General features: G+C 48.6%; 1 protein-coding gene across 1 annotated transcript in view; it reads right to left on the reverse strand.

The window, feature by feature from the left end:
- Positions 1-1,280: 1,280 nt before the first annotated feature.
- AARSD1 (alanyl-tRNA synthetase domain containing 1) overlaps positions 1,281-17,383 on the reverse strand; it is a 29,189-nt gene continuing 13,086 nt past the window's right edge. The window contains exons 7-18 of the mRNA XM_017867634.1: positions 15,192-15,322; positions 14,918-15,046; positions 11,653-11,812; positions 7,948-8,005; positions 7,525-7,681; positions 7,315-7,431; positions 6,941-7,071; positions 6,571-6,637; positions 6,289-6,380; positions 4,818-4,872; positions 2,553-2,647; positions 1,281-1,483 (exon numbers count right to left, since the gene is read on the reverse strand). Of these exons, the coding sequence (XP_017723123.1) occupies positions 1,288-1,483; positions 2,553-2,647; positions 4,818-4,872; positions 6,289-6,380; positions 6,571-6,637; positions 6,941-7,071; positions 7,315-7,431; positions 7,525-7,681; positions 7,948-8,005; positions 11,653-11,812; positions 14,918-15,046; positions 15,192-15,322 (1,388 nt within the window). The 3' untranslated portion in view covers positions 1,281-1,287. The remainder of the gene's footprint in view (positions 1,484-2,552; positions 2,648-4,817; positions 4,873-6,288; positions 6,381-6,570; positions 6,638-6,940; positions 7,072-7,314; positions 7,432-7,524; positions 7,682-7,947; positions 8,006-11,652; positions 11,813-14,917; positions 15,047-15,191; positions 15,323-17,383) is intronic.

Below are 17,383 nucleotides of genomic sequence, written 5' to 3' on the forward strand. Positions count from 1 at the left end.
AAAAAAAAAAAAAAAACAAGTTCCTTTCAGGGTTAGAAGAATAAATAGCTGAACACAGCCACAGCCACAGGTTATCTCCCCTGGGTGTCAGTTTTTGTATTTCTCCTCTGTTATTTCATCTTGACTGTCTAGGCCTTAACCATCTTTGTTCTAGCTAAAGTTGTAACTGGATCTTTGTTTTATCACCTTTCCTAGATGTGCAAATCCAGTATTTCTACCCAGATCTGTGAAACTTCAAAGCCTGTGCTCCTAAACATATTATGTTTCCATTTGCTCTGTTGCTGATGAAAGATGAGCTTAAGTCTTCCGTTGATAACAGATTTGTCTATTTCTTTGAGATCTGTCAATATCTGCTTTAGGTATTTTGAGACTGTTATTAGATGCATACAAATTTAGAACTGTTATATTTTTCATCATTACATGTCCCTCTTAATCTCTTACTTTCACCCTTTTCCTGTTTGCCCTGAGAATACTTGCCAGTGTCACTTGCAGCTGCAGCACTGACCCCAAGAAGGTGACAATGCTGTCAACATTCCACATGGATACTGTGATTGAAGTAGACAACAGAAATGGAAAGAAAACTAAGAAGCCAGCCGGGCACAGTGGCTCATGCCTGTAATCCCAGCACTTTGGGAGGCCAAGGTGGGCGGATCACGAGGTCAAGAGGTGGAGACCATCCTGGCCAACACAGTGAAACCCCATCTCTACTGAAAATACGAAAATTAGTTGGGCATGGTGGTGCGAGCCTGTAGCCCCAGCTACTCGGGAGGCTGAGGCAGGAGAATCGCTTGAACCCAGGAGGTGGAGGTTGCAGTGAGCCGAGATCACGCCACCACACTCCAGACTGGTGACAGAGCCAGACTCCATCTCAAACAAAAACAAAACAAAAACAAAAAAAGTAGCCAGGCATGGTGGCACATACCTGTAATCCTGGCTACTCTGGAGGCTGAGGCAGGAGATCACATCACTATATCCAGCTTGGGCAACAGAGCAAGAGTCCTTCTCAGGGGGCGGGGCAGCGGGGTGGGGCGGGAAAAGCCATTATCTGTGGATTATAACAAAAATATGGGAGCAGTGGACTCAGCTGATCAGATGTTCATTTCTTATCCGACTGAGTGCAAAAGCACAAGATTTGGTGTAAATTATTCCACCACCTTCCAAACATTACAGTGCAGGAACTAAATTAGAAAATTATCTATTTACAAACAGAAAGTAACCAGGAAAGCACACTGGAGTATACGGTATGACTTAAGTCATAAATACAAGTGGTATCACAACCATTCTGAGTCAAACTATTTTATTGACCAAAAGATGCCTGTGGCAACAGGAGGTGAGTACCCTAAGCCCTGGCTCCTGAGCACTCTGCGTGCTGACGTAGCCCTGGAGAAGCGCCTGCACCTCCGCCCGCCGGCTCATCTTGGTGGCCTTGCCCTGAAAACGGCCTTTCTTCCCTGCTCCTTTGCCTTCCAGGACCTCAGCAACCCTGGGGAACAGAAGTGTATAGTCAGGGAGACTTTGAGGGAAAAGTCACACAAAAAAGGGCAGCTCTGAGTCTTTTTCCAGGGACTGGGGGAGGGATAAGAAGAGTAGATGACTTCTAGGAATGTTTCTTAAAAACACTTGCACATAGGCTGGGGGTGGTGGCTCACACCTGTAATCCCAGCACTTTTGGAGGCCAAGGCGGGTGGACTACCTGAGGTCAGGACTTCAAGACCAGCCTGACCAACAGGATGAAACCCTGTCTTTACTAAAAATACAAACATTAGCCGAGTGTGGTGGTATGCGCCGTAATCCCAGCTACTCGGGAAGCTGAGACAGGAGAATCGCTTAAACCTGGAGGCAGAGGTTGCAGTGAGCCGAGATCGTGCCATTGCACTCCAGCCTGGGCAACAAGAGTGAAACTTCGTCTCAAAAAAACACTTGCATGTGTGCACAAAGATATATGTACCATGATCACATAAGAGTGAATAACTAAAAACAACATCAGTGTCTATTAATTGGGCTAGATAAATTATGTTAATCTCTAGGGAGCAGGGTGAGCACCTGTAATCCCAGCACTCTGGAAGGCCAAGGCGGGAGGATCACTTGAGGTCAGGAGTTCGAGACCAGACTGGCCAACATGGTAAAACTCTATCTGTACTAAAAATACAAAAAAATTGGCTGGGTGTGGTGGCGTGCACCTATAATCCCAGTTACTTGAGTGGCTGAGGCAGGAGAATTGCGTAAACCCAGGAGGTGGTGGCTGCAGTGAGCTGAGATCGTGCCACTGCACTCCAGCCTGGGCCACAGAGTGAGACTCCATCTCAAAAAACAAAAACAAACACACTTCATAAAACAAAACAAAACATACATGTGAGATGTGGAGCTAAAAGACCCTCATCTGTCAAACTGGAAATGACAGTAGTAACAATTATCTCTGCTCAGCCCACCTCACATGCCCATGATGTAAATTAAATGAGATCGCAGATGTGACGGTCCTTTGAGTCAGTAAAGGAATGTATCTGTAGGATACAGGCTCTACTACATGTGCAAGAGAGTCCACCTAGGATTACCTGGGCCCCAGGGTCTCCACAGACGCAGGTGGCCCTGCCAGTAAGAAGAGTCCAGCACCTTTCTCATCGCCCACGGTTAAGAATAGGAGGGTCTCCTAGGAGGTAAGACAAGGAGATAAGCCCTGATACTTAAGGATGTAGAGTCAACCCCCCTAAACCCTGCACTCTCTTCAATCTTAAGAACAGATTACTTCCCCCTAAACCACCAAGTGACGCTCCTGATGAATGATAATCCCCCTCCACACTGGCCCACCAGGGCCAAGAAACTTTTTGAGAACAACTATGGGAACTTAGGTGAAACATTAAGAAGGCAGCAGAAGACTGCTGATCCTGGCTAAGCATAAAATGCCTTTCATGGCCGGGCGCGGTGGCTCAAGCCTGTAATCCCAGCACTTTGGGAGGCCGAGACGGGTGGATCACGAGGTCAGGAGATCGAGACCATCCTGGTCTACACGGTGAAACCCCTGGTCTACACGGTGAAACTCCGTCTCTACTAAAAAATACAAAAAACTAGCCGGGCGAGATGGCGGGCGCCTGCAGTACCAGCTCCTCGGCCGGCTGAGGGGAGCGCTGGGCAGGGAGATGGGCTTAACCCAGGGAGGCGGGAGCTTGCAGTTGAGCGGAGGAATATGCGCCACTGCACTCCAGCCTGCCGGGCGCAGAGCTGATCGGTTCTCCAAAAACAAAAAAAAAAAAAAAAAAAATGCCTTTCATGGTTTCACTCTCGCAAACTTTTCCCTACCATACGTCCTTTCCCTGCCACTGCCTAAACCACCAGATTTCTCTCTGCCCGGCTGCCTCTGCCCCTTGTCTGTCTGATGACTTCTAAGCAGTCTTCAAGGCCCCCTTCCCTGAAACCTCCCTATCCTTCAGTAATATACTCCTTCACCTCTAGCATTCATCACTCTATCATTCTAAATTATAAATGTCAGCATACAAATTTGTCCTCCAGACTAGAACATGAGCTCCTTGAGAATCAGTTCTGTCTATACAGAAGAATTATGAAAAGAGAGATACACAATGCTTTACCGACAGTAGGCATTCTTCTCAAAGAAGGGTTTTGGAGTAAATACAAAAAAGATAGTGGAGCATGGTGGCTCATGCTTGCAGTCCCAACTACTCAGGAGGCTGAAGTGGGAGGATTGCTTGAGCCCAGGAGTTCAAGACTGCAGTGAGCCATAATCACACCACCGCACTCCAGCCTGGGTGACAGAGCAAGACTCTGTCTCTGAAACAAACAAACAAACGAACAAAAAGACAGACCTGGAAATCTCTAGGCTACAGACCATCAGGAGTGGGAAGAATAAAGCCAGAGGAAGAGGAAAATGGACGGGGATGGCTTTCAAAGGGGCTTGCCCACTCCTGTATTCACTTTTTTTTTTGAGACATTCTGTGTCGCCCAGGCTGGAGTGCAGTGGCCCAATCTCAGCTCACTGCAACCTCAGCCTCCCAGGTTCAAGCAATTCTCCTGCCTCAACCTCCCAAGTAGCTGGGTCTACAGGCACCCACCACCACACCCAGCAAATTTTTGTTTTGTTTTGAGACAGAATCTCACTCTGTAGCCCAAGCTAGAGTGCTGCGGCACAATCTCAGCTCACTGCAACCTCCACCTACCGGGCTCAAGAGATTCTCGTACCTCAGCCTCCTGAGTAGCTGGGATTACAGGCGCACGCCACCATGCCTGGCTAAATTTTTGTATTTTAGTAGAGATAGGGTTTCACCATGTTGCCCAGGGTGGCCTCAAACTCCTGAGCTCAGGCAATCCACCCGCCTTGGCCTCCCAAAGTGCTGGGATTACAGGCGTGAGCCACCATGTCCGGCCTGATTTTTCTATTTTTAGTAGAGATGGGGTTTCACCATATTGGCTAGGCTGGTCTCCTGACCTCAAGTGATCCACCCACCTTGGCCTCCCAAAGTGCTGGGATTACATGCATGAGTCACTGTGACCAGCCCACCCCTGTATTTCTAATATTGGATCCTCAGCACACATAAACCTGAATGGCTCTGAGGAGCTAGAACTCTGATGAAAGGAGCTCAGAAGCTGATAAATATACAGCCCCAGAAAGAGCAATAACATAGATCTAGCTCAACACCTAAAACAGAGCTTGGCACATAGCTAGTGCTAAGAAAACAGTATTGAATGAATGGCTATTTCCTACTCCTCATGTGTTCATGTGGAGGGACTTCAGCTAAACTAACGCCCCTCACTTATGTCTCCCTAGGTCTCTATCCAGGCTGGGGTAGAGAATCTCATGCTCCTCTTACCTCTGACCCAATCTCATTGGCAATGATATTCATGAACTCTGAATCACCCTCCTTCCTACAACAAAGGACACAGACATGAGACCCAGGTTGGAGTGGTGGCTGTGAAACTGCAGGAAGCCTGGCCCCTCCTTCTGAAGCTGGCCTTGCTGCTGCCTATTTGTACACATAAAGTCCCACATCCCTTAGCCAAGAGAGAGTACCGGCTGAGAGCCAGCAAGTTGCCCTTCTCAGCCTCTGCAGTTTGGATTCAACCTCCAGGTTTGTCTCTATCTCCCTTAAATAGGATTCACCAGGATAAGCAGAAATCTGTTAAGAGAGTAAAGTAGGTAGGGGACAATCCTAAAGAAGGATACAGGCTGGACGCAATAGCTCACACCTATAATGCCAGCACTTTGGGAAGCTGAGGTGGGCAGATCACTTGAGGTCAGGAGTTCAGAACCAACCTGGCCAACATGGGGAAACCCCATCTCTACTAAAAATACAAAAGTTAGCCTGGTGTGGTGGCACATGCCTGTGATCCCAGCTACTCAGAAGGCTGAAGCACGAGAACTGCTTGAACCCGGGAGGCAAAGGTTACAGTGAGCCGAGATCATGCCACTGCACGCCAGACACAGTAAGACTCCATCTCAAAAAACAAAACAAAACAAAACAAAAAAAACAGGCTGGGCGCAGTGGCTCAAGCCTGTAATCCCAGCACTTTGGGAGGCCGAGGCAGGCGGATCACGAGGTCAGTAGATCAAGACCATCCTAGCTAACATGGTGAAACCCCGTCTCTACTAAAAAATACAAAAAAACTAGCCAGGCGAGGTGGCGGGCGCCTGTAGTCCCAGCTACTCGGGAGGCTGAGGCAGGAGAATGGCATGAACCTGGGAGGCGGAGCTTGCAGTGAGCTAAGATCTGGCCACTGCACTCCAGCCTGGGCGACAGAGCGAGACGCCATCTCAAAAAAAAAATTAAAAAAAAAAAAAAAGATACAGAGTTATAGCAAAGATGTTAACATCAAACCCAGGAGGCCTGGTAGGTAACATATTTCTTTTTTTTTTTTTTGAGATGGAGTCTCACCCTGTCGGTCCAGGCCGGATTGCTGTGGCGTGATCTCCGCTCACCACAACCTCTGCCTCCCGGGTTCAAGTGATTCTCCTGCCTCAGCCTCCCAAGTAGCTGGGACTACAGGCATGTACCACCATGCCTGGCTAATTTTTGTACTTTTAGTAGAGAAGGGGTTTCACCATGCTGGCCAGGCTGGTTTCAAACTCCTGACCTTGTAATCCACCCGCCTCAGCCTCCCAAAGTGCTGGGATTACAGGCATGAGCCACTGCGCCTGGCCAGTAACATATTTCTTAGGATCTACCCAACCTTGAGAATACCAGTGAGCAATCCACCTCCCACTGTACATTGCATATAGAGAAGACACTGAGCCCTAAGCCCAGCACAGCCCCCATTCCTTGTCTCCAGCTCCTAATTTCTCACCTGTGTAACATGACCACACCTCCCCAGTCTGGGCTGTTCCTGAGGCTATGGGCAATGTGCACAGCCAGGTCTCTGAGCAGATTCAGGTTATTCTGAAATGGATATGGTAACTCAGTAGATAAATGGAAAGGATAACAATAGAGAGTAGCAGCTTCCCTCCACCTCATTCTCCCCTCACTCCTACTTTGACAAACTACACATTGGCTTCGGCAGAAGACCAAGTCTGCAGAGCCTATTCTAGGCAGGGCCCATGCCCTCTCTACCTGCCATGGAATAAATCACCTTCTGCAGGATCTTGGTGGAGTTCTGGAGCTTTTTCACTGCTTCCACATGATCCTCTGCTCCACACCTGCAAGAGAAAGGTCAGTGGAAACCTGTGCAGCCTCCCAGTTGTTTCTGATGTTGGGGACATAAATCAGTAACTTCCTTTTTGCTATGGTGCCTCCCTGCAGTCAGGGATCAGGAGATATTTTGAGGAGGTCTCTTAGGCAACTGGGAGAAAATATACGAAGGAATTAACTGTTTTTTGTGGTTTTGATTGACTATCCAAAGCACTTTATCATCTACAATTGCATCTTATCTCCCAGAGGTAAGAGATTATGTCCAAAATCTCAGCAATGGGAGGCAACTGAAGGTACTGAAAGACGCATACTTAAGCAGAGCAGTCAGTGCTTTTTCAGTTCCATGACTTCTCTCCATCCACTTCAGCACCCGGTTCCCAGCCAGAAATATCAGGTTGGTTTTGTTCTTTTTCCCCTTCTCAGTGCCCAGAATCTTAATGACCTACACGAGGCAAGGGGGTAACACACACACACACACACACATACACACGTGGGCGCGTGTGTAAACCACAGCAGATCCTAGAACCTGAAGGTAGGAGAAACCTATCTTTTCCTCAGCTCTGAAACAGTGAAGGGGAGATTTCACTTAGGACTCCTCGATTATCCCCCTCTCCCACTCCCAGCCCCATGTGATCCCCCTCCCCAATCCCTCTTCTCAGCCACTCCTCAGCCCTTCCTCACTTACCTGAAGGTCACTGAGATTGCTCACATGGGTCCCACAGCACATGTTGGAATCAACGCCCTTAATGCTAACAACACGAATGGGCCCAGCATGATCATCTGGCAAACCCCGGCCTCTCACCTGGACTCAAGGAGAGCAGAGGGACTGTCTGAATCTGATGAGAACGCTTGGAGAACCATTCTGCAGAAGCCACCCCTCTGGCTCTGCCCTTACCTGCTCCACCTCAGGATCATCCAGGCTCAATTCTCGGACATTCACAGGCAGCCGATCTCTGATTTTTTCATTGACGCTCTGCTCAATGGCAGCTACTTGCTCTGCAGTCATAGAGGGGGTGTCCAGCTCAATTGCACTCCGAAATCTCCCTAACTCCCTATCAGAAGTAGAGTGGCCACAGATAACACATCTTACTGAACAAGAAAAGCTGAAAGCTTTTCCTCTAAAAACTGGAACAAGCATACCCTCTCACCCCCTTTTTTTTTTTTTGACAGGCTTGCTCTGTCACCCATGCTGCCATTTGGTGGCAATCACAGTTCACCACAGCCTTAATCTCCCTGGCTCAAGCAATTCTCCCACCCCCGCCTCCCTCCCAGTGCTGGGATGGGCCTGCCTACAGTTAGTCTTATGCCTGCCACTCACCATGATGTTGTCTTCAGCTTAAATAGATGGTCAGCAACTGCCGTGATGAGATGCTGCCCTAAGCAAAGAGAGCAAGAGACAGGAGAAAAGTGAGAAGTCCACATACTCCCACAATGATAAAATAGAGCCACAATGATAAAAGCACAGAAATTATCCTTGTTGAAGACCTTCTAAGCACTTGGTAATACACTTTAGATACTTTATTGAAAATCACAATGACAATTCTGCAAGAGGCCTTGTGATACCATTTCATAGATGAGGAAATTGAAGCCAAGAGAGACAAAATAACTTGCCATGGCAATGTAACTTATAAGGGGCTGGACGTGAACTTAAGTTCTTTTTTTTGAGACAGTTCCATTTTGTTGCCCAGGCTGGAGTGCAGGGGCTCACTGCAGCCTCCACCTCCCAGGATCAAGCGATTCTCGTGCCTCAGCCTCCTGAGCAGCTGGGATTACACACGTGCATCACCGCACCCAGCTAATTTTTCTACTTTTAGTAGAGACTGGGTTTCACCATGTTGGCCAGGTTGGTCTTGAACTCTTGACCTCAAGTGATCCACCCGCCTTGGCCTCCCACAGTGCTGGGATTACAGGTGTGAGCCACTGTGCCCAGTGAACTTAAGTTCCAATATGCAGCATTCATCCATTCAACAAGTACCTACCACACGCAAGGCACAGGGCTTGACATAAGAGATACAGCAGGCCGGGCGCGGTGGCTCAAGCCTGTAATCCCAGCACTTTGGGAGGCCGAGACGGGCGAATCACGAGGTCAGGAGATCAAAACCACCCTGGCTAACACGGTGAAACCCCGTCTCTACTAAAAATACAAAAAACTTAGCCGGGCGAGGTGGCGGGCGCCTGTAGTCCCAGCTACTCGGGAGGCGGAGGCAGGAGAATGGCGTGAACCCGGGAGGCGGAGCTTGCAGTGAGCTGAGATCCGGCCACTGCACTCCAGCCTGGGGCAGAGCGAGACTCTGTCTCAAAAAAAAAAAAAGAGATACAGCAGCATCCCTGATCGACAAGAGTGATGATGAGGAGAAAGAAGAGGAAGAGGAGGAAGAAAAGGAGAAAGAGGAGGAACTGACTATCAAGGAAGAGGGAACAAGACAGCTAAAGGCCTTAAGGAAGAAAGAAGTAGGGTATGTCAAAGGAATCCAGAGATGACAAGCACAGCCAGGATGTAGCCAGCAAGAGGTGAAGGGGCACCAGATGAGGCTACAGCAGTAGACAAGAGCCACCCAGATACAGCTTGTATGCCATGGTAAAAAGTTTGGCTTTACACGAAGACCTACAGGAAGCCTCTGAAGAGCTTGAAGCAGAAGACTGACATAATATTTTCACTTTTTAAAATTTATTTCAGCTGGGCACGGTCGCTCACTCCTGCAATCCCAGCACTTTAGGAGGCCGAGGCAGGTGGATCACAAGGTAAAAATTTGAGACCAGCCTGAAACAACATGGTGAAATCCCATCTCTACCAAAAATACAAAAATTAGCCAGGTGTGGTGGCACGAACCTGTAATCCCAGCGACTCAGGAGGCTGAGGCAGGAGAATGGCATGAATCCCAGGGGCACAGGTTGCAGTGAGCCGAGATTGCACCATGGCACTCCAGCCCGGGCAACAAAGTGAGACTGTCTCAAAAAAAACAAATAAAAATAAAAATAAAAAATAAAGGCCAGGCATGGTGGCTTACGCCTGTAATCCCAGAACTTTGGGAGGCCAAGGCAGGCGCATCACGACATCAGGAGATCCAGACCATCCTGGCTAATATGGTGAAATCCTGTCTCTACCAAAAATACAAAAAATTAGCTGGGCGTGGTGGCAGGCGCCTGTAGTCCCAGTTACTCCGGAGGCTGAGGCAGGAGAATGGCATGAACCCGGGAGGTGGAGCTTGCAGTAAGCCGAGATCGGGCCACTGTATTCCAGTCTGGGCAACAAAGCAAGACTCCATCTCAAAAAAATAAATAAATAAACAAACAAATAAATAAGATAAAATAAAATTTATTTCATTTTACTTATTTTATTTTGTTTTATTTATTTATTTTATTTATTTATTTTTTTTGAGACAGTCTCACTCTGTCGCCCAGGCTGGAGTGCAGTGGTGTGATCTTGGCTTGCAAACTGTGCCTCCCGGGTTCAAGCGATTCCCCTGCCTCAGCGTCCCAAGTAGCTGGGATTACAGGCACACGCCACCACACCTGGCTAATTTTTGTATTTTTAGTAGAGTCGGAGTTTCACCATGTTGATCAGGTTGGTCTCAAACTCCTGACCTCAGGTGATCCGCCCACCTCAGCCTCCCAAAGTGCTGGGATTACAGGCATGAGCCACTGCGCTCAGCCTGTTTTTATTTTTCTTGTTTACATTTCCACTTTAAGTTATATTTATTTATGACGAGTGCGGTGGCTTATGCCTGTAATCCCAGCACTCTGGGAGGCCGAGGCGAGCAGATCACAAGGTCAGGAGTTCAAGACCAGCCTGGCCAACATGGTGAACCCCCATCTCTACTGAAAATACAAAAATTAGCCAGACGTGGTGGTGCATACCTATAATCCCAGTTACTCAGGAGGCTGAGGCAGGAGAATCGCTTGAACCCAGGAGGAGGAGATTGCAGTGATCCAAGACTGTGCCACTGCACGCCAGCCTAAGCGACAGAGCGAGACTGTGTCTCAAAAAAAAACATTATTATTTATTTTATTTATTTTTTTCAGATGGAGTCTTGCTCTGTTGCCCAGGCTGGCGTGCAGTGGTGCCATCTCAGCTCCCTGCCACCTCTGGCTCCCGGGTTCAAGCAATTATTCTGCCTCAGCCTCCCAAGTAGCCGGAACTCGGGTGGAGCCAGAGTGAATGTGGGGCAATCAATTAGGAAACTGTTAGAGAGGTCCAGGGTGAAGACAGTTAGGCGCTGGGACTAGGATGACAGTGACCGTGGAAAGAAGTGGACAGACTTAGAAAACAAACAAACAGGACAGGCAGGGTGGCTCATAACTGTAATCCCAGCACTTTGGGAGGCCGAGGTAGGTGGATCATCTGAGGTCAAGAGCTCAAGACCAGCCAGACCAACATGGTGAAACACCATCTCTACTAAAAATACAAAATTAGCCGGGCATGGTGGTGGGTGCCTATAATCCCAGCTACTCGGGAGGCTGAGGCAGGAGAATCACTTGAACCTAGGAGGCAAAGGTTGCAGTGAGCCGAGATTATGCCACTGTACTCCAGCCTGGGCGACAGAGTGAAACTCTGTCAAAAAAAAAAAAAAAGAAACAAAATGAACAGGACTCAGTGACTGGCTGGCTGTCTACACCTGAAGAGGTATCTGGAATGACTTCCAGAACTTGAGTGACTAGATGTATCCTGATGCCCTGCAATGAACACACCGGATGCTAATGAAAGACCAGGAGGGAGGGGAAGGCTTTTTGTTTCATTTTGGACATTTTGAGTTTGAAAGGTTGTGAGACATCCAGATGGAGATATCAAGTGGGAAGTTGATAATATCTAAATCCAGCAGTTATTCTAATACTTTTTTTTACTTCAATTGTTCATGTTGCTGTTATAACATTTAGCATATCCTTCCTGAATTACAGCTGATTCTGAATAGTCTGTCTCTTCCAAAAGGTTAACTCCTAGAGAACCCAAACTATGTCTCAGTCATCATGGCATCCCCATACATGGCAACTGCCCTGGTGTTATGTCCCCCATCCCAGCCTTTACCTGAATGCTGCTGCATGTGGTCAAACCTCCGCTCCCAGTCTACCCGGACCAGAACCTGGCTTCCTGGATCCAGGGGCGTCTGTGTGAAATGATCAGCCTGCTCCCCGCGGCGAGTCACTCTCAGCACAGAGATGTCATTGATTGTACCACGGTCATCAGGCTGATGATGGAAATAAGTAAACATAATCAATGGCAAGGCAGGGCTCACCCTAACTCCTAGGTACAAAGACCCTCTAGGGTGAGAGACAGACCCAGAATTTGGGCTCCCTAAGGGAGATGGAGAAAGCAATGCCAAGTGAGATGAGTCCACTTTGTTCCATGAGAGGATTCTCAGTCCTTTTCAATCTAAACACCTATGTGTTGTGATCTTCAGAATAACAGAATTAAAAAAAGAGACTGTAACTATAGCAACAAAAATTTTAGTAAAACTCGAAGAACCTTAATCCTCAACTCTCATTGCCTTAGTCTAGATTCTTTAGTAGTCTCTAAAATGATCTGATTTGGGCCAGGCGCGGTGGCTCACGCCTGTAATCCCAGCAATTTGGGAGGCCGAGGCGGGCAGATCACAAGGTCAGGAGATCGAGACCATCCTGCCTAACACGGTGAATCCCCGTCTCTACTAAAAATACAAAAAAAATTAGCCGGGCGTGGTGGCAGGCGCCTGTAGTCCCAGCTACTCAGGAGGCTGAGGCAGGAGAATGGCGTGAACCTGGGAGGCGGAGCTTGCAGTGAGCCAAGAATGTGCCACTGCACTCCAGCCTGGGCGACAGAGCGAGACTCCGTCTCAAAAAACTTAAAAAAAAAAAAAAGATCTGATTTTTTCTCCCTCCCTCCACTCCATTCTTTTGCAGTGCTACTAGAATTAGATTCAAAAATGTTCATTTAGTCTGGGCATGGTGGCTTATTCCTGTAATCCCACCACTTTGGGAGGCCAAGGCAGGAGGATCGCTTAAGATCAGACTAGACCACATAGTGAGACCCCACCTCTATGAAAAATAACAAATGAGCTGGCCATGATACTACCTGCTACTTGGGAGGCTGAGGTGGGAGAATCACTTGAGCCCAAAAGGTTGAGGCTGCAGTGTGCTATGATTGCGCCACTGCACTCCAGCCTGGGTGACAGAGTGAGATACTGTCTCATTAAAAGAAAAAAAAAAGGGCCGAGTGCAGTGGCTCACACTTGTAATCCCAGTACTTTGAAAGGTCAAGGCAGGCAGGTCACAAGGTCAGGAGATTGAGACCATCCTGGCCAACATGGTGAAACCCCATCTCCACTAAAATACAAAAAATTAACTGGGCATGGTGGTGCGCACCTGTAGTCCCAGTTACTTGGGAGACTGAGGCAGGGGAATCGCTTGAACCTGGCAGACGGAGACTGCAGTGAGCCGAAATCATGCTGCTGCACTCCAGCCTGGCAACAGAGCAAGACACTGCCTTAAAAAAAAAAAAAGTTCATTTAAAACAGTTTCAAGTGCCAACTGCTTACAAGAGACTGTGCCAGCCCAAGAATACAATGTAAACAAGATATGATGCCTCATGGAACTTAAGAGTCTAGAGAACAGAGGCTGGAAAACAGACACTTGCAGTATGACCTATAACATGCCGTAACATGAAAAAGTATATGATGCTAGAGAACCTCAAAGGAAAGAGACCTAACAGTCTTGGGGAATCAAAAAAGACTTCCTGAAAGAAATGTTGCCTAAAATGAGACCTTCTATGGATACCTGAGGTCACAGGTTTTCCTTCAGCAGATCAGGGAAATCTTCACATTGGGAAAATCACCGTAATAATAACTGACATGAAATTGGAACTTTCTCAGTACCAAGTCTGCTGAACATTTTCTCTCATGTCACTTATTTGCTTAAGAACCTGCATGGAGGCCAGGGCAGTGGCTCACACCTGTAATCCCAGCACTTTGGGAGGCCAAGGTGGGAGGACCGTTTGAGGCCAGGAGTTCAAGATAAGCCTGGGCAATAAAGTGAGACCTCATCTCTACAAAAAATCAGCCAAGCATGTTGGTTGTGCGCCACTACTGGAGAGGCTAAAACAGGAGGACTGCTTGAGTCTGGGAGTTCCAGGCTGCAGTGAGCTAGGATCAGGCCACTGCACTCCAGCCTGGGTGATATAGTAAGATCCTGTCTCTTAAAAATAAAAAAGAAAGAAAATAACCTGCATGGTTCACTGCAGTTTCCTGAATGAAGCCCACACACCTTAATACACCCTTTTTTTTTTTCCTTTTGAGACGCAGTCTTGCTCTGTCCCCCACGCTGAAGTGCAGTGGCACAATCTTAGCTCACTGCAACCTCAGTCTCCCGATTCAAGTGATTCTCATGCCTCGGCCTCCCGAGTAGCTGGGACTACAGGCACCTGCCAGTATGCCTGGTTAATTTTTAGTAGAGACAAGGTTTCATCATGTTGGTCAGGCTACTGGGGAGGCTGAGGCAGGAGAATCACCTGAACCCAGAAGCCGGAGGCTACAGTGAGCCGAGATCGTGCCACTGTGCTCCAGCTTGAGGACAGCACGAGATTCTGTCGAAAGAAAGAAAAGAAAGACCGAAAACGGAAGGGAGGGAGGGAGGGAGGGAGGGAGGAAGGAAGGAAGGGCCTTTCTCATAATGCCCACCTTTGTTGTTATCCTCCTCTTCCATGTTCACAATGTACCCCACTTGCGCTCATGCTGTACCTAGTCCTCATCACAGCACTGATAAGTATGCTCTCTGCTGTACTACTGTAACCCGTCTATCTCACCTGAACTCCTTCAGGAACATCTTTTTCAGTCCCTAACAAATACCCGAAGCTAATTCCTTCCTTGGGGCCTTTGCACCCGCTATTCTATCTGCTTGAATACGCCCCCTGCCCCCAGCACGACTAGATAATTGCAAAGACTCACCCTCTCACTTCGTTTAGGTCTCTACTGAAGTAAATTACCCTTCATCTACACACGTAACCTATCACTCTCTTTCCCTTTACTTGGTTTTTATTTATTACTTACTATACCTAACACGCACAATTGTCTTCAATAAACATTCCACGTATATAAAGGCACCGTGTTGTTCACCGGTTATCCTTACAGCCTGGAATAATATCTAGCATATGTTAAGTCTAGATAAGCATTTGCTGATAAATACTTATTAAATGAATAACAAAATGAATTAAGTTAAGGCTCATCTGAATTCATCATGGCTGAGAAAAAAGAGGCAGGAGAGCATTTCCTGCCTGAGCACAAAGAAATTTGGGGCTTCCTGGGAAGAGATTGGCTTGGTACCTGTCCCCCGCCCTCAGGGAAAAGCAATGTGTCTTCCAGCACTACGTGGAAACCGCTCAGCACTTTCTTGCCGTTGCTCCCTTCAGTCTGCAGCTCCGCGGGACGGCAGGAGACCACGGTGGTGGTGAACTGAAGGGAGAGGAATGAGAGAATAAGCCCCGACCCCAGCCCCAGCTCTCTCCACACCGGGACTGAATCCCTCCACGTGGCACCCTCTTCCCCAAACCGCCTTGCCGGCCGGGTAGTTTCAAGTGCCTCGCCCGTGACGCCGTACCTCTCGAGCATAGCTGTCACGCTGACACCGGAACGCCATACCTGCAGGCGCAGAGGGAGGCGCAGGCGCAGAGGGAGGCGCACGCACAGAGAAGCCTGGGAGCGAACGGAGAGCGACGTGGGACAAACGTCATTAAGGGAGCGTGTCTGCGCAGAAGCAGGAGGGTAAAGAATGGAATGCGGTTTGGATAAATTTACTGAAAACGCGAATTGCATATTTGCTGGGTTGCTTAACGACTGTTCTAAGGCTTTGCAAAGGACAAGACCAGGAGGAAAACAAACAAACAAAAGCATCAAGCCTGTAATCCCAGCACTTTGGGAGGCCGAGACGGGCGGATCACGAGGTCAGGAGTTCGAGACCATCCTGGCTAACACGGTGAAACCCCGTCTCTACTAAAAAATACAAAAGCTAGCCGGGCGAGGTGGCTGGCGCCTGTAGTCCCAGCTACTCCAGAGGCTGAGGCAGGAGAATGGCGTAAACCCGGGAGGCGGAGCTTGCATTGAGCTGAGATCTGGCCACTGCACTCCAGCCTGGGCGACAAAGCGAGACTGTCTCAAAAAACAAAAACAAAAACAAACAAAAAAAACCCGCGGCCTGGACAAGGCACATGGTTTAGTGAGCCACTTTGGGCCCCAGGGATGTAAGTATTCCCAGCTGCATAGAGGCGAGTACGTGACTGGCATGGTTACTGAGCAGCGCTGCCCAGTAGAAATAGAAAGCAAGGGGCTGGAGGAGGTGGCTCACGCCTGTAATCCTTGCATTTTGGGAGGTCGAGGCGGGTGGATCACCTCAGGCCTGGAGTTCGAGACTAGCCTGGCCAACATAGTGAAACCCTGCCTCTCGTCCGGGCGTGGTGGCTCACGCCTGTAATCCCAGCACTTTGGGAGGCCGAGACTGCCACCTGAGGTTGGGAGTTCGAGACCGGCCTGACCATCATGGAGAAACCTTGTTTCTACTAAAAATACGAAATTAGCCGGGTGTGGTGGTGCATGCTTGTAATCCCAGCTACTTGTGAAGCCAAGACAGGAGAATCACTTGAACTCAGGAGGCAGAGGTTACGGTGAGCCGAGATCGCGCCATTGCACTCCAGCCTGGACAACAAGAGCAAAACTCCGTCTCAAAAAAAGAGAAACCCTTGGCTGGGAACGGTGGCTCATGCCTGTAATCCCAGCATTTTGGGAGGCCAAGGCAGGCGGATCACGAGGTCAGGAGATCGAGACTATACTGGATAACATGGTGAAACCCCATCTCTACTAAAAATACAAAAAATTAGCCAGGCGTGGTGGCGGGGTGCCTTGTAGTCCCAGCTACTCCGGAGGCTGAGGCAGGAGAATGGCGGGAACCCAGGAGGCAGAGCTTGCAGGGAGCTGAGATCGTGCCACTGCATTACAGCCTGGGCAACAGAGCGAGACTCCGTCTCAAAAAAACAAAAAAAAAACAAAAACAAAAAAAAAAAAACGTCTCTACTAAAAATACAAAAATTAGCCGGGCGTGGTGGCGGGCACATGTAATCCCACATACTCAAGAGGCTGACGCAGGAGAATCGCTGGAACCCGGGAGGCGGGGTTGCAGTGAGCAGAGATTGCACCACTGCACTCCAGCCTGAGCGGCAGAGAGGGACTCTGTCTCAATTTAAAAAAAATAATAATAATAATAAAGTAAGGCCGGTCGCGGTGGCTCACGCCTGTAATTCCAGCACTTTGGGAGGCCGAGGCAGGCGGATCACGAGGTCAGGAGATCCGAGACCATCCTGGCTAACACAGTGAAATCCCGTCTCTACTAAAATTACAAAAAAATAGCGGGCATGGTGGCGGGCGCCTGTAGTCCCAGCTACTCAGGAGGCTGACGCAGGAGAATGGCGTGAACCTGGGCGGTGGAGCTTGCAGTGAGCGGAGATCGAGCCACTGCACTCCAGCCTGGGTGACAGAGCGAGACTCCGTCTCAAAAAAAAAAAAAAAGTAAACAGTTTGGCCAGCCTGGCCAACATAGTGAAACCCGTCTCTACTAAAAATACAAAAACATTAGCCAGGCGTCATGGCACGTGCCTATATAATCCCAGCTACTTGAGAGGCCAAGGCCGGAGAATCACTTTAACCCGAGAGGGGGGGAGGTTGCAGTGAGCCGAAATCGCACCACTGCACTCCAGCCTGGGGAATTCAGCGAGACTCCGTCTGAAAATATATAAATAAATA

This window comes from Rhinopithecus bieti, unplaced genomic scaffold (assembly GCF_001698545.2).
Source record: "Rhinopithecus bieti isolate Rb0 unplaced genomic scaffold, ASM169854v2 scaffold_4544, whole genome shotgun sequence".
In the NCBI taxonomy this organism is placed as follows: domain Eukaryota; kingdom Metazoa; phylum Chordata; class Mammalia; order Primates; family Cercopithecidae; genus Rhinopithecus; species Rhinopithecus bieti.